Here is a 14,585-nt window from a genome sequence, read left to right on the forward strand (position 1 = left end):
TATAAGGAAACACAATTATGACCATCTAAACTGTTCTAAAAGCAATGTGACCAGGTAAAAGAGGGATAAAGTCAATTTTATTATTAGATATTATTTCCTCGCCAACACATTATTAGAGATGCAGCAATCTGAATTTTGTGACCATGTCCAATCTCTGTTTTTAGTAAGGCTTTGTTCTGTCCTGCTCTAACGTAATAACAGCATTGAACATATTTTTTTTCTTGCTTTCTGCTGTAAGTGGCCATTAATCATTTATATTAGTCGCAGAAGGGATGTCATTCATGCTGTGTGAAAGTGCAGCTGTTGTAAAACAGAGTTTTACCTATGTAAAAAAGACAAAATGATTATGGAGTTCACTCTTAACTGTCTTTAGCATCTTCTGTTATTAATGCAGTTAGCATGGTAGCATTACTAAAAGTGTTTGTGTGTGTTGCTTTGAGAATGTGGTCGACCTATACCTTAACTGTGAAATTCCCAATAAGCTGGGAATATTTCCAAATCCAGCATGCTCCAGATCGAGGTTAAGCACAAAAGTAAAAACCAGAGCAACTGTGCTGTACTCCATTTAACCTTCTTGTTATCTTCCGGAAGTCTTGCTCTCTCACAACCTAAAGGACCTTCAGATATTTCCCAACATACATGTTGTAGCTTCCTTTTAAATAGCTTTTTACATATTTGTTTCCTCCAACTTCCTTTTTAAAGACCTTGCCGATACTAAAACCAGCTATGTTTGTGTCTCCTTCACTTAGTTACAGCATTCACACTGATGTGGGTAGTTGTTAGCAGGACATGGTAACGCTTAGGGATGGTGTGTTCACAAAATTAAAAAATAATGGATTATTTATTCCATGACTGTATGGTCACCCATCATGGCCCACTGGGTTGGAAAATCTTCCAAAAGAATCATATATGTATAAAAAAGCTCTAATCTCATGTAAAATAAATTTTTATTGTTTATTAATTTTCTTTGTATTTTATATTACAAGGGCTGCAATGTGGTGCAGTTGGTAGCACTGTTGCCTGGCTGCAAGAAGGTCCTCAGTTCAACTCCAGGCCAGGGGTGTTTCTGCATGGAGTTTGCATGCTCTCCCTCTGCATGCGCCGGTTGTCTCCAGGGACTCCGGCTTCCTCCCACAGTCCAAAAACATGACTGTTAGGTTAATTGGTCTCTCTAAATTGAGAATGGGTATGTGCATGGTTGTTTGTCCTGTGTGTCTTTATGTTGCCCTGCGATGGACTGGCGACCAGGGTGTAATCCACCTCTCACTGTAGACCACTGGAGAAAGGCTCCAGCTGCCCCGAGACCCGGTATGGAAGAAGCGGGTATAGATAATGGATGGATGGATGGATTTTATATCACATTCTAAGTGTTTGTGGATCTGATGAAATTTCAGATTATAGAGAATTTCTTTAAATAAATGTCAAAGCTGGTAATCATCCTTACCATTTATTTATAAAATAAAAACTGTATGAGATGAGTTTTCGAATGCAGTTACACAAGAATACTTAGGTTTTGCAGAACTTAATCTGCAGTTTGGCCTTCATGACCCTGAAAATTCTCGCATACACTTACTATTACCCAGACCTTTCCTTTATGTTTAATAAAGTTCATCTTCATAACGTTTTATACAGATTCCAAATTGTAAATGAAAAAGACTTCCCATCACTTAGCTTAGCAGCCTGACCACACCAACACACTGACGCACGAAATGCATTCAATCAGGAGGATCACTTTGTGGGAGTTTTTGTTTGACGTGTGCTTCAGAGTGACAAGAGGAAGTAAAGATTGAGTGATGTGAAGGAACAGGAAACCCAGAACGTGTGAGGAAGAGTTGTTTGTTTGCTGCCACCGCTCGTTTGTGTCTTCGGTTTGAGCCTCATTATAACGCCAAGGCATGGTGTGTGCACTCAGACGTGTGTGTGTGTGTGTGTGTGTGTGTGTGTGTGAGTGAAACAGTTAATTTTACAAAACAATCAGATGTTCAGCTGGGAGTACTGTAAAGTAACAGGATGACAGGGAAACATGATGGAAAAAATGGTTATGGGTAAACTTGAAAGAGCTGGAGTTATAAATATGTACTTTTGAGTAAATCAGTCTCACATGGTACATAATACCTTAAAAAGGCATAAAGTAAAGCAACGTGTTTGTTGATTGAAAAACAAAATGTAATGTTTGAGGAAGTAATACCTCACTTGACTCAATTTATATTACTCCCCTGACTCAGCCAATGTTCATTGTACGGTCTGCAAATTCAGAACGGATTTTTACATGATGCATTGAAGGCAATGGCTCAGATAATCCAGTGTGATTTCCTCTTTTATGCAGTAAGCTTTATGTGTCCGTAATCATTCCAACGGTGGATTGCGGCCTTGAATGAAATGCCTCCTCAGTGGCATGTTTACAGTTCTAAACTACATTTCCTCTTGAATTATGGAGATCTTATTAGAGGCTGATCATCACTCACAGCTACACTATGTGCTGAGCGAGACAACATTTGATATAGAGAGCTTTAAATAAAACTGCCAACATAGTGTGGTCATTGCTGATGGAGCCGTTTTTTCTTTTTTTGGGGTGTGGTCTGTGTTTGTGGCGCTGTTGCCCTGTATAGAGGTGTTTATGGATTATTCATGATTGCATCTCATGCTATGTCAAGCCCACACCTACTTCTGCTCATGGACACTGTAAAAAGTAGAAAAAGGATCATCCACATTCTTGCCAACTTAGCTGAGCTTTAATAACAAAAGTTAATTCCTTCTGTTAAATAGCACACCTTCCTTTCATCTCCAGATACTTAAACTGGCTCCAGGGAGGTGGTATGTCACTTCGCTGGGGGGAAGGAGCCTGAGCTTGTGCGGGAGGTTGGAAGAGAAGGAAGCAGGACAGACTTGGCAGGCCCATGCATATAGTGAGGGTCTACTGGGAACATCTGGCAGAGCCCTCGGTCAGGGATGTATTCAACTCCCACCTCCGGGAGAGCTTTGACTAGACAGATCCCAGGGGAGGTTGGAGACACAGAGTCCGACTGGACTATGTTCTCCACCTATATTGTTGATGCTGCCGCCCGTAGCTGTGGCCTTAAGGTCTGTGTTGCCTGTTGTGGTGACAATCCCCCAACCTGGTGGTGGACACCAGAAGTAGGGGATGGTGTCAAGCCGAAGGAGGAGTCCTATCGGCTTTGATTGGCTTGTATTCGAGAAGCGGCTGACAGGTACCGGGAAACCAAGCGTGCTGCGGCCCTGGCTGAGGCAGAGGCAAAATCTCTGGCCTGGGAGAAGTTTAGTGAGGCCAAGGACTACCGGTAAGCCTCGAACTGATTCTGGCAAACCATCCAACGTCTCAGGAGAGGGAAGCAGGGCCAACACTGTTTAAAGTGGGAATGGGGAGCTGCTGACCTCGACTGGGGACATTATGGGCAGTGGAAGGAGTACATTGAGGATCTCCTCAATCCTGCTGTCACACTTTCCCTGGTGGAAGCAGAGATTGGGGACTCGGAGTCGGAGTTGTTCATCACCCAGGCTGAAGTAACTGAGGTGGTCAAAAAGCTGCACAGTGGCAAAGCCTACTATAGAAGTGAAACAAAGTCAAGTCATTTTATTTCTAGAATATATCTCAATTGACAACTTAACGTGCTTAAAAAGAAAATTTAAGTTTAACAAACAATAAATTAAGCAAATGTAAAACAAGTAAATATAGATTTAAACAATATACATAAGTAAGATCACATAAAATCAAGTAAAAAAATATGAAAGAGAATAAAATTCGCTAAATAAAATATATGAGCTTAGCTAAAAGCTTAAGAAAACAGGTATGTTTTGAGAAACGCCCCTATAGTTAATAATCTTGTGACCACAACGGGTTAAAGAACCAAGAGTGGATCTAGAGTTGTTTCTGGGTCTAACAAGACTTTCGCTTGAAGACCATACAGGGTTGTCTGAAAAATACTCAGTGTGCAGCTCAGAAACATAAGAAAGAGGCCAGGTCATTTAAATTGTTAAAAACACGTGTTTTAAATCTGTTCTTTGTTTAACTGGAAGCCAATGGCAAGATTTTAAAATATGGCTCTTGGACTCAAAACGTCTTGGCCCGTATTCACAAAGAATCCCAAACTAAAAGTAACTCCTAGTTACGTCATTCTAGGAAAAATCTTAGAATTTCTCGAACTCTAAGATTTTTATTTGAATTTTCCCTCGGTAAGTTAAAAGTTATTCATGAAGCATCTTAGGCCTTAAGAGAGCTTCAAAGGTGAAGAAATGTTAAGAGTAGTGACGACGACTTTTAGTGAGCCTAAGAGTCTTAAGCAGGCAAGATAGTCCCCTAATATTCGAGTAAATGAACTCATAAATTTCTAATAGTCGAGTAACTGAACTCATAAATTTCTATAACAATTATATAATTATTAATATAGAGATAACATTAATCTTATCATCTCCCTTGGGTGAAATTAAATAGTTTTAGCAGTAGGACAGGTTAAAGGTCCACCCCAAGTAAGGTAATATTAGGAAGGTTAAATAAATAATACAAACAAAAATAAATAACCATAAATAAAAAGTGAACAAAATTACAAACAATATTGCAACAAACAAACAATATTATTTATACAAAAAATCCATTTGGAAACATTTTGAAAATGTCTTATATATATATATACATATATACATATATGTACAGGGGTTGGACAATGAAACTGAAACACCTGGTTTTAGACCACAATAATTTATTAGTATGGTGTAGGGCCTCCTTTTGCAGCCAATACAGCATCAATTCGTCTTGGGAATGACATATACAAGTCCTGCACAGAGGTCAGATGGATTTTAAGCCATTCTTCTTGCAGGATAGTGGCCAGGTCACTACGTGATACTGGTGGAGGAAAACGTTTCCTGACTCGCTCCTCCAAAACATCCCAAAGTGGCTCAATAATATTTAGATCTGGTGACTGTGCAGGCCATGGGAGATGTTCAACTTCACTTTCATGTTCATCAAACCAATCTTTCACCAGTCTTGCTATGTGTATTGGTGCATGGTCATCCTGATACATGGCACCGCCTTCAGGATACAATGTTTGAACCGTTGGATGCACATGGTCCTCAAGAATGGTTCGGTAGTCCTTGGCAGTGACGCGCCCATCTAGCACAAGTATTGGACCAAGGGAATGCCCCCCAAGCGTCACTCTGGGCATGCAACAGTCTGGGTGGTACGCTTCTTTGGGGCTTCTCCACACCGTAACTCTTCCAGATGTGGGGAAAACAGTAAAGGTGGACTCATCAGAGAACAATACATGTTTCATATTGTCCACAGCCCAAGATTTGCGCTCCTTGCACCATTGAAACCGACGTTTGGCATTGGCATGAGTGACCAAAGGTTTGGCTATAGCAGCCCGGCCGTGTATATTGACCCTGTGGAGCTCCTGACGGACAGTTCTGGTGGAAACAGGAGAGTTGAGGTGCACATTTAATTCTGCCGTGATTTGGCCAGCCGTGGTTTTATGTTTTTTGGACACAATCCGGGTTGGCACCCGAACATCCCTTTCATACAGCTTCCTCTTGCGTCCACAGTTAATTCTGTTGGATGTGGTTCGTCCTTCTTGGTGGTATGCTGACATTACCCTGGATACCGTGGCTCTTGATACATCACAAAGACTTGCTGTCTTGCGCCAGCAAGACGTGCACCAACAATTTGTCCTCTTTTGAACTCTGGTATGTCACCCATAATGTTGTGTGCATTTCAATATTTTGAGCAAAACTGTGCTCTTACCCTGCTAATTGAACCTTCACACTCTGCTCTTACTGGTGCAATGTGCAATCAATGAAGACTGGCTACCAGGCTGGTCCAATTTAGCCATGAAACCTCCCACACTAAAATGACAGGTGTTTCCATTTCATTGTCTAACCCCTGTATATTTATATATATATACATGAATAGAAACTCTAGACAAAATAAAGTACAATAATCTAAACACTATATACATAGAAGGAATATGTGAATGAGATTAATAAGTATTTGCTGTATTGTACATGATGATATCAGTAGCTTAAGCCTAAATGGTCATCTACAACACCCCCCGTCTGTCAAGACGTTTGCTGGTGTGCTGCAATCTCCTCTCTAGCTTGTGATTGCAGCAGGAATCAGAGCTGCTCACATTCCAGGATGGTGCTGAAAGCAGACGGAACGACGCATTGGTCTGCTCGGGAATGCCTGTTTGTTCGCACCGTGATTCCAGAAGGTTCTGCTCCTCTGTCCGGTTTTCTCTACCTTTTGTTCTTCGGTTTGTTTTGGTCATTATACTAAACTAAACCTCATTATAGAAGAAGGCAATGACAATAAAATGCTAAATTATAATATTAATATGAAATTAATTAATATGGAGTTTAAACGAAAATTCATCATGGAACACTCACTATCACCTCCAGCTTTGTCTAATTACTCCTCCATGTGGCTCTGCTCCACCAATCAGCGTCAAGTCCGTATTTCTCCCCGACCAATCATCCTTCAAGGTTCCGCTTTAAAAGATCTTCATCCATGAAACCCTGCGTTCTTCAGCTGAACTTTCACCCTCCTCCACCCCATCTCCACCATCTGGCTTCCAAACTCCTTCCAAATCTCCTCAGGCCTCCACTCCACCACCAGGATCGGATCCCAGGGGGGGAAGACATCTCTAAATCTAACCCTAAGATGTTCATTCAAGTGCATGTCATTCTCAGCATTCACGTCTTCCACTGGGGTCTGAGCGCCAAAGAAATAATCATTCGCTAATAAACTTCTAATTGCATCACTGTTTTCTATTTGTGAGTCTTTCCAGGTTGAAATGAAATAGATACAGTATGAAAACGACCAGCATGGTGAGTACACATAATAGTAAGCAAATCAAAATAATCATAAGCATGTAAATAAGTTATGTTCAAACATGTTGATGCTGTGTGAGATTCAGGGCATTCATGAAAGGATAAATAATAAGTAATACAACATCTTATTTAAAGCACAACCAGTGAGTCTGGTATTTTATTCATATATGTGTTTAGAATGTTTCCACCATTTTGTAACTCTGTTAAAAACAATGGATCTATAGATGACAAAACCTTTTTTCTACAAAAGATGTTTTTACAGCAGAAATTCAGAAAAACATCCGAACCCTCCATAGAGAAGAGATCTTTAAAAAACATTGCAGGAGGGGCAGTATAAATATACATAAAATGACCTTTTAACAAACTTGTATATTCAGCCTGAAACCATATAGGGTTTCACATTTGCATCCAGGATCAGATGATACCAATCGTTGTCGAGCTGGATGTCTCACCATGATGCTGGGCTAATAGGCAGATAGCCAAGCCCAAATGAAACAGATCACTGACTTTGACGAAAACGTTTATCTGAATACTGAAGATTAGATTTGAAATTGATTTAGATTTTCGGTCTTGATCTTCAAAATATGTATACTTTAAAATCAGTTTCATGAGTTCATAAAATTGCTGATTTTTATTTCACAATTTATTTCACAACTTATTAGTACCTGTGCATCCAAATATAAAATAGCTAAAAATATTATTATAACTATAACTTTTTACTATAACAATATTCAATATTTTAATAATTATTTAGCAGCATTAGTAAAAGTGAGGGTATTTCTGTTTTTGGATTTGATCAGAAATTAGATCCTGTGACCAAAATTGTATTTACTTTTTCACATTTCGGGTTTGAAACTGATAATTGTGCTTTTGATCATCAAACCATACAACTAGAGTGCATGTGAATGTAAATGACATTTATAAAGGGCCAATAAAACAAAAGGGGTTTGTCAGAATCTAGTGTCTTCTAGAATCTGATTACAACACCGAGCAGAATAAAGTACATCAGCAGACAGATGTAGGCCGGATGAGGACATCCACATCCTCCCCTTCTCCTCCTTTTTAACTAATACTGTCTTAATCTCCTTAAGCCGTCAACATGACCTAAAAGTAATGATGGGCAAGTGAGCAGAGAAGCTGGAAAAACTCCTGGCAAGAACATTGAAGCTTAGCACAGTTCATCAAGCTCTTCATGGAGTTAGGAGGCACCGTCCAAACTTACTTTAAATGCTGTTAGAAAGGTTTTAAACGTCGGTTGTTTTCTGTTAACGCTCAACTCAGTCTAACCTTTCAAGTGGAACGTGTGACCCCCACATGAACCGCTGTAGGCCAGACCTTTTCTCCAGATGCAATGTCACAGTTGGCCTCTCTAGCCAAATAGTTAATGTCAGTGCACCCACACAGTAAGGGATGTGAAGCCAAGCCAAAGCTCTGGATGAGAGAGATCGGCAGCAACACATGCACAGGGAGCGAAGTTTTATATCTTGCATAGATGCCTATTATCTAATTACCTAAAATACAATTTCAACACATAATCAATGATAAACTGTTTCCCTAAAAGCTTGTTTGACCTATCTTGTTGTTGGGATATAGAGCTACTGCCCCAGTGAGGATCTGGCAACGACACAACAGCACAGCTGTCCTAGATGGGCAGCCTGCCCAGCTACACCAGCTGTGCCTGCCCAACCATTGCTTAATCACCAGAGAAGGAAGAAGGTACAGGGGCTGGGAAGGGCGAAGGGGGCCATGAGGAGACAGAATATAAAAAGAGAGGGCATGTGTTGAAAGTGAGAGAGGAAATAGGTAAAAAGAGCAAAAAACAATGGAGGACCAGTGGGTAAGGGGTTGAAACGAAGATGATAGTGATGCATTTGAGAACCGTTTGCTTGATGAAAACAAAGAAGTAAATGGAGGAAATGTCCAGATGGATGAAGACAGGGTAAAAAGGTGAGCGCTTCGAAAAAGGGGTGACGACGGTGAGGCTGATAACTCGAGGAGAAGCAATTTGTAACAAAAAGCAAAAAAGACAGCTTGAGGTGAAGGAAAAATGGCCTGCTTTGAAGAATGATAAAAAACATGAAGGACGCTGTGTGAAAGAGATGGACTGGGTGGGAGGAGAGGATGAAGTCAAACATGTTTCAGGTCGATTTCTGTGCTGGTCAAATCAATACAGCTGCAATCAGTCTTGTAACAGCAAGAGGAGTATGCAGCCACACAAAAAGCATAATGCTATATATAACAACCAGTTATTTCTGACACATTTTCATCACCTGCTCTGCCTTGAGGTCTGAGTGTAGGTCTTGAGGTAAATGTTAAAGTGGGAATGAGAATAAATCAGACGCTACCTTTCATTTAAAGTAAACATTGTTACTGCATTTCTGTTTTTCTGTCCACTGAACTGCTTAGGGTTTAGTGACAAATTAGGCACAGGGCTTGGTTTAAAAAAAGTTGTATTGCTTGAGGGGTTTTCTGTAAAATGTAAATTATTCAAAGCAATTCAGATTGCTCTTTAAGCCTGGGCATGAGGACACATACAGAGAAAAACAATACACCCTGGAAGTTTTAAATATGTGAATCAAGCCCCTGTTTTAAATGTGGAAGTTTATTTATGTTTATGATCATTGTCCTGTTGATACAACCAATGGTGTCCAGGCTCTAACCATCTAGTTGTTGATTTAAGGTGTAGTTGAACAATTTGGAGACGTTTTCTTCAATATTCCATTTACCTGTAACTGTAACAGGAAGACAGGCCCACAGTACAATACTGCCACCACCATGCTTGCAGTAAATATATTGTGTTTTCCTCCTAGCATCTGACAATGCCAGTGTCATTGTGGACAAATAGTTCAATCTGTCCATTTTAAGCCCTAAAGGTGTCCATTTTGGACCAAAGGCTTATTGTTGGTCAACGTGCTCTTAGTCCACCGCAATGTTAAAGTCACTTCACTGTGGACAGGGGCATTCATGTTCTAACAAGTTCCAAATAATGTCAGACTAAACTCTTAGGGGTTCTCTGGTTTTTCTGAACATCCTCATCACTTTCCTTTCTTATGAGGGGGGCAGTATGGGCCAGATAAAATGGCCAAGGCTGCAAAGTGAACAGTTTTTATGAGTCATGGAACCACAAAATAGAATCTTTATTAAGAGGTGCAATTCAACGAGGGAAAATTTGTTTGACTGCCAAGTCTTTTTTAACTATTTGCACTGTTTAATATGACTGTATCTATTCATCATATTTCTTCATCATAGGTCTTTTTCTTTCTCCTTCTCCCCGAATATGTGACTAACACAATTCGGCCACTGACTCTCAGAGCAAATCATCCATCTCTGGGGCAGATTTATGCTTCACTGCTTCAAATTTGGGGCAGAGAAGATGAGTGCATTTGTCTATATTGTTGAGGCCGGGTGTACTTTTTTTGTAACACTCAGTGACAATGAGTCCACACTGAGCTGTGACTCACAGATATGTGAATATCACACTTAACCATCCATGTTAACAAACATGATTGCGAAGATAAATCTGTCTAATCAATATAAGTGAGTCTTTTGCCTAATCTAATCAGTCAGTGGTCATCGATCTGAACATCTAGTCCTGGAAAACTCTGCGATTGTATTGAACCTAATTAGCGTCACTTGCTTTTATTGATTTAGGGAGAAAAGTCTAACTGAAGTGGACACGTCACAGGATGTGTTGCAGTGCTGAAGAGTGTTTTTATGCCAATTTATTTACATAGAAATACATGGCTCAGTGGGCTGCAAGAAATATTATTGGTCTCTTTTGCTTATACTGGAAGTCAAAGGAACAACAAAGCAATTTTTGTGGTGGCTAATTTCTTCAGTACTGGAGTGAAGAAAGCTGGTTTTTACAGAGAACAACACAGATGGAGAAGGAAAAAAATCATGAAGCATGAAAAATGTAATTAGCTTTAATAATAGATTCTAGTATGCAATCACATGTTAACACATGATATCTTTATAAACATGACAGTAACACAAAGAATGCCAGGGTTTCTGCCCACATCTCTGGATGTGTTTTGGTCTGCATTTTCCTCCTCCTACGCTTACCTGCCTTGCCTCATCCCATCTGTCTCCTCCGCCGGTCTGAAGGAGCTTACACGCTCCGCTCAGCAACAGATCGAGGCAGCTACATCCTCACCAAATGTCATCTTGCAAGCTTTTCCCCAGACTCCTTCATGGAGAGAGGTTTTTCGTGTACTCACATGTAAGAGCGCTGCAACATGATGGAGCTGAGTCCACTTCTAATGATGCTATATGTTTGTCTAGATCAAATGAAGTGATTATTTGTTATCCATTATCAAAACTATTCATATCCTTTCAAGTTTGTCACATTTTGTAGTGTTACAACAATAAACCTTAATGTTCTTTACTAGGATTTATGGGATAGACCATCAGAAAGTTGTGCATCTTTTTGAAATGGAAGGAGAAGTTCTTTAAAATTTTATTTTTATTTTTTAACAAAAAAGTGTGCCGTGCATTTTGTATTCAACCTTCCTGTGTCTATTCTTTCTAGAACCACTCTTTGCTGCAATTACAGCTGCAAGTCTTTTGGGTTAGGTCTCTAACAGCTTTGCACATCTAGGCACCAAAGCCTTTTCTACTTTTAAAGAATACCTTAAGCACACTCTGATTGAATGGAGAAGATCTGTGAGCATCAATTTTCAAATTTTCCCAATTGAATTTAGTTCTGGACAATGACTGGGCCTTTCCAACACATGAATATGCTTTGATTTAAACCATTCCATTATAGCCTTACCTTTATGTTTAGGGTCATTGTCTTGTTGGAAGATTATACTCCTGTCAGGTTCTGTGGTTGTTGTGGCCCAAAATGCAGACAAGAGCTGGGCAGCAGCATGTTAAAGGAAGGCTTCATCTTTAATTTAAAGGTTAGTTCCAAAGTTAACAAGAATAGTTTCCAAACTTACATGAGTCTTTTCACGAGATACATTGCACAAATAATCTAAAGGGAAACAAACCTCTGGGTAAATAATAACTGAAGGGGATCTAAGGACAAGGGGAGGAACAGGGAAAAGAAACTAATAAACAAGAAGAATGCAGCAAGAACAAATAACCTAACAGAAAACAAGTACAGAAACACTAAGCGAGAAACTAAACTAGAAAACCCAAAGAAGCAAAGAGAACTGTAATAATAATAATAATAATATTAATAATATTAATAAGAGAAAACCATTCTAAGTTATAAATAAATGAGAAAGCAATAAACAAACATGACTACTAAACCCAAAGAAATGGAAACACCTAAGAGTAAATAAACACAAAACCAAAACAAAGTCTACAATGGCAGATCCTGACAACTCCACCCCAGTCTCAACTCTTTTTCAGCCTCTAACAGGTTTTCTGCCTGCACCCTATATTTATTACCATCCATCTTTCATTACTCTTACAAAATCGGTGAAGCATTTCCACAGCATGATGCTGCCACCACTATGTGCCTTTTAGCTTTTCAACATACAAAGTTTAGTTTAAACACTTCTGGATTGAGTGTCTACTATCAAATTTTATTGTTCCCTCTACATGGCATATAGAGGTTAGATTACATACAGGTAGACTAATTAGAAGACTTCTCAAGGTAGGTTGCATTAATTTTATTTTGGGGAATCAGAGCAGAGGCTGCACAACAAGCATATGTGCACAACAGATTTCTATTTCTAAATAGTCTTTAGATTCTACTTTGTGTTGGTGTAGAAGATAAAATCCCAATAAAATACATTGGTGTTTGTGGATGTAACGTGGTAAAATGTTGAAAGGTTCAAGGGCTATGAATGCTTTTGGAATGACCTTTTGTAAGGCCCTCGATATTAACACTGCAGAAAAAGAAATAGGATGTAAGGTTGAAAAAAGTGTTATCGAGATGATTGAATACAAAATGGGTAAAAGACTTAACCCCTCTTAAATAACCTCAAGATGTCACAAGAAAAGATGGTAATACGATATAATCCACTTCTTCACTCCTTTCCTGCTACCAGCAGTTGTCTATTTTGAAAACATTAATATGACTTCACAGAGGGTGAAAAATTGGATTAAAAGTTACTAAAACTGTACATGAGCTTTATTTTGTTTACACCTCCAGTTTAACTTCGCAACTCAGTCTATTTTTACCTGCTACAAGCGTTTTCGTTTGAACCCTAAAACCCCCATGTGGTCTGCCAGCTATGGAGCACAGGCCTCCCTTAAAGAGTTAGCATGGTAATACCTTCAGGAATTGGAACCAGTCAGCGAGGCCAGAGCACAGTTAAGTCCTCGCTCTGCTCACATCAAAGGGGACAGGCCATCCACAGCAATCTCTCAGAAAGTGCAGAGGATAAAGGGAAGGGAGAGACAGAAAGGAATGGGGGCTGTCATATATTCCCTTTATCACAGGAAATTTTACAGTTCAGACCTGAATCAGCAGGGAATTTTACGGGCCGACCGTAGATGGGCAGCTTCAGTTCGAAAGCGGAGCTCTCTCTCATCATTTCCAAAGGTGTTTGTGTGTGTGGTCTTTACAAAACTTAATTTAAAAGGGCATATTTTATCATCCTGACAGCTTATTGTTTATCAATCCCTCTCTGTGTGAGCTTATTCAAGCACTCCTGTAGCTTTGCACAGGTTTACATTTTTAATTGAAAGCTTCTCTACTGGGGCAGAAAAATAGACGATCAATTAATCAATTCATTCAGGGGGAAGTTTTTTGCAGGTTGTTTAAATATTTTCAGATGGCACCATTGACAAATATTTCAGTGATTTTTTCAAAGTCTGTAATCTCTGTGGTCAGTTTACAGGACCTGCTGATGGAAATGTTTTGTATTTTTACAGAATGACCAAGGCATTGCTTAAATGCTGGAGCAAACACACAAGTTTGCTGCATTAATGAAACATGGTCTGCAGAGATTATCCATATTCTGATTTATTAAAGTGATGGTCTCACCTCGCTATAAGCTTCTTATCCGACTGAGCATTAGTTCGGTTTAAATCATGTGATATCCCCACGGGTCTGTGTGCATGCAGATCTAGGCTCTCGCAGGACATAGAAAGCGGTCATTCATCGTATTAATTTCTCCTAGGAACTGTTTTTATCTGTTAATACTGGAAACTTTAACACGTGAGAGCAAACTGTGAAGGTTTGGTCAGACAACAACTTAACTTTGATTTTCACTGGCGTATCAAAAAGGTTTTTTTGGTTTTGATGTAACTATTCTGGATGAAAAAGGACATTAACATCTTTAGCTAGAATAACAAAATTTTCTATCACTGCTTTCTTTCTCAACACATGCAAAATGTTTAAAACCTTAGCGTTTTCCCACATTGGTCACATCCGTCCGTCCATCCATCCACACTTATCCATACACTCTGGACAGATTGCTAGGATATCGCTGGGCTATTCTGTCACATTTTAGGGCACGTTAAATTGTATGATTTTATTTAGGGACATTAGGGTAAAGGAAGCTGGTAATTAAATCCCACTGTCATGATCTGGGGTGTTTGTTCTTATTTGCGTGTCTCATTTTTTTCATCATGTTCCTTATTTTGCTCTATTCAGTGTTCTTTATCGTTAGTTAGATGTTGCTTTCTTAGTTATTCCTAGTGCTTAGTGTCTTTGGCTACATTCACACCACAGGCAAATGCAACGCAAATCTGACTTTTTCATGGCAGTCAGAATGGCCCAATACCAATCTTTTCACCTACAAATAAATCCGAATTGTGCCACTTGATATGTGGTACTCAGT

The 14,585-nt window shown here is 39.4% G+C and overlaps 1 protein-coding gene across 1 annotated transcript in view; it reads left to right on the plus strand.

Moving 5' to 3' along the window:
- The first annotated feature begins 10,821 nt into the window (after positions 1 to 10,821).
- LOC124876821 (reticulon-4 receptor-like 1) overlaps positions 10,822 to 14,585 on the plus strand; it is a 109,710-nt gene continuing 105,946 nt past the window's right edge. Inside the window, exon 1 of the mRNA XM_047379832.1 lies at positions 10,822 to 11,062. Coding sequence (XP_047235788.1) covers positions 10,822 to 11,062 — 241 coding nt within the window. The remainder of the gene's footprint in view (positions 11,063 to 14,585) is intronic.

Source organism: Girardinichthys multiradiatus, chromosome 11 (genome assembly GCF_021462225.1).
Source record: "Girardinichthys multiradiatus isolate DD_20200921_A chromosome 11, DD_fGirMul_XY1, whole genome shotgun sequence".
Lineage (NCBI taxonomy): Eukaryota > Metazoa > Chordata > Actinopteri > Cyprinodontiformes > Goodeidae > Girardinichthys > Girardinichthys multiradiatus.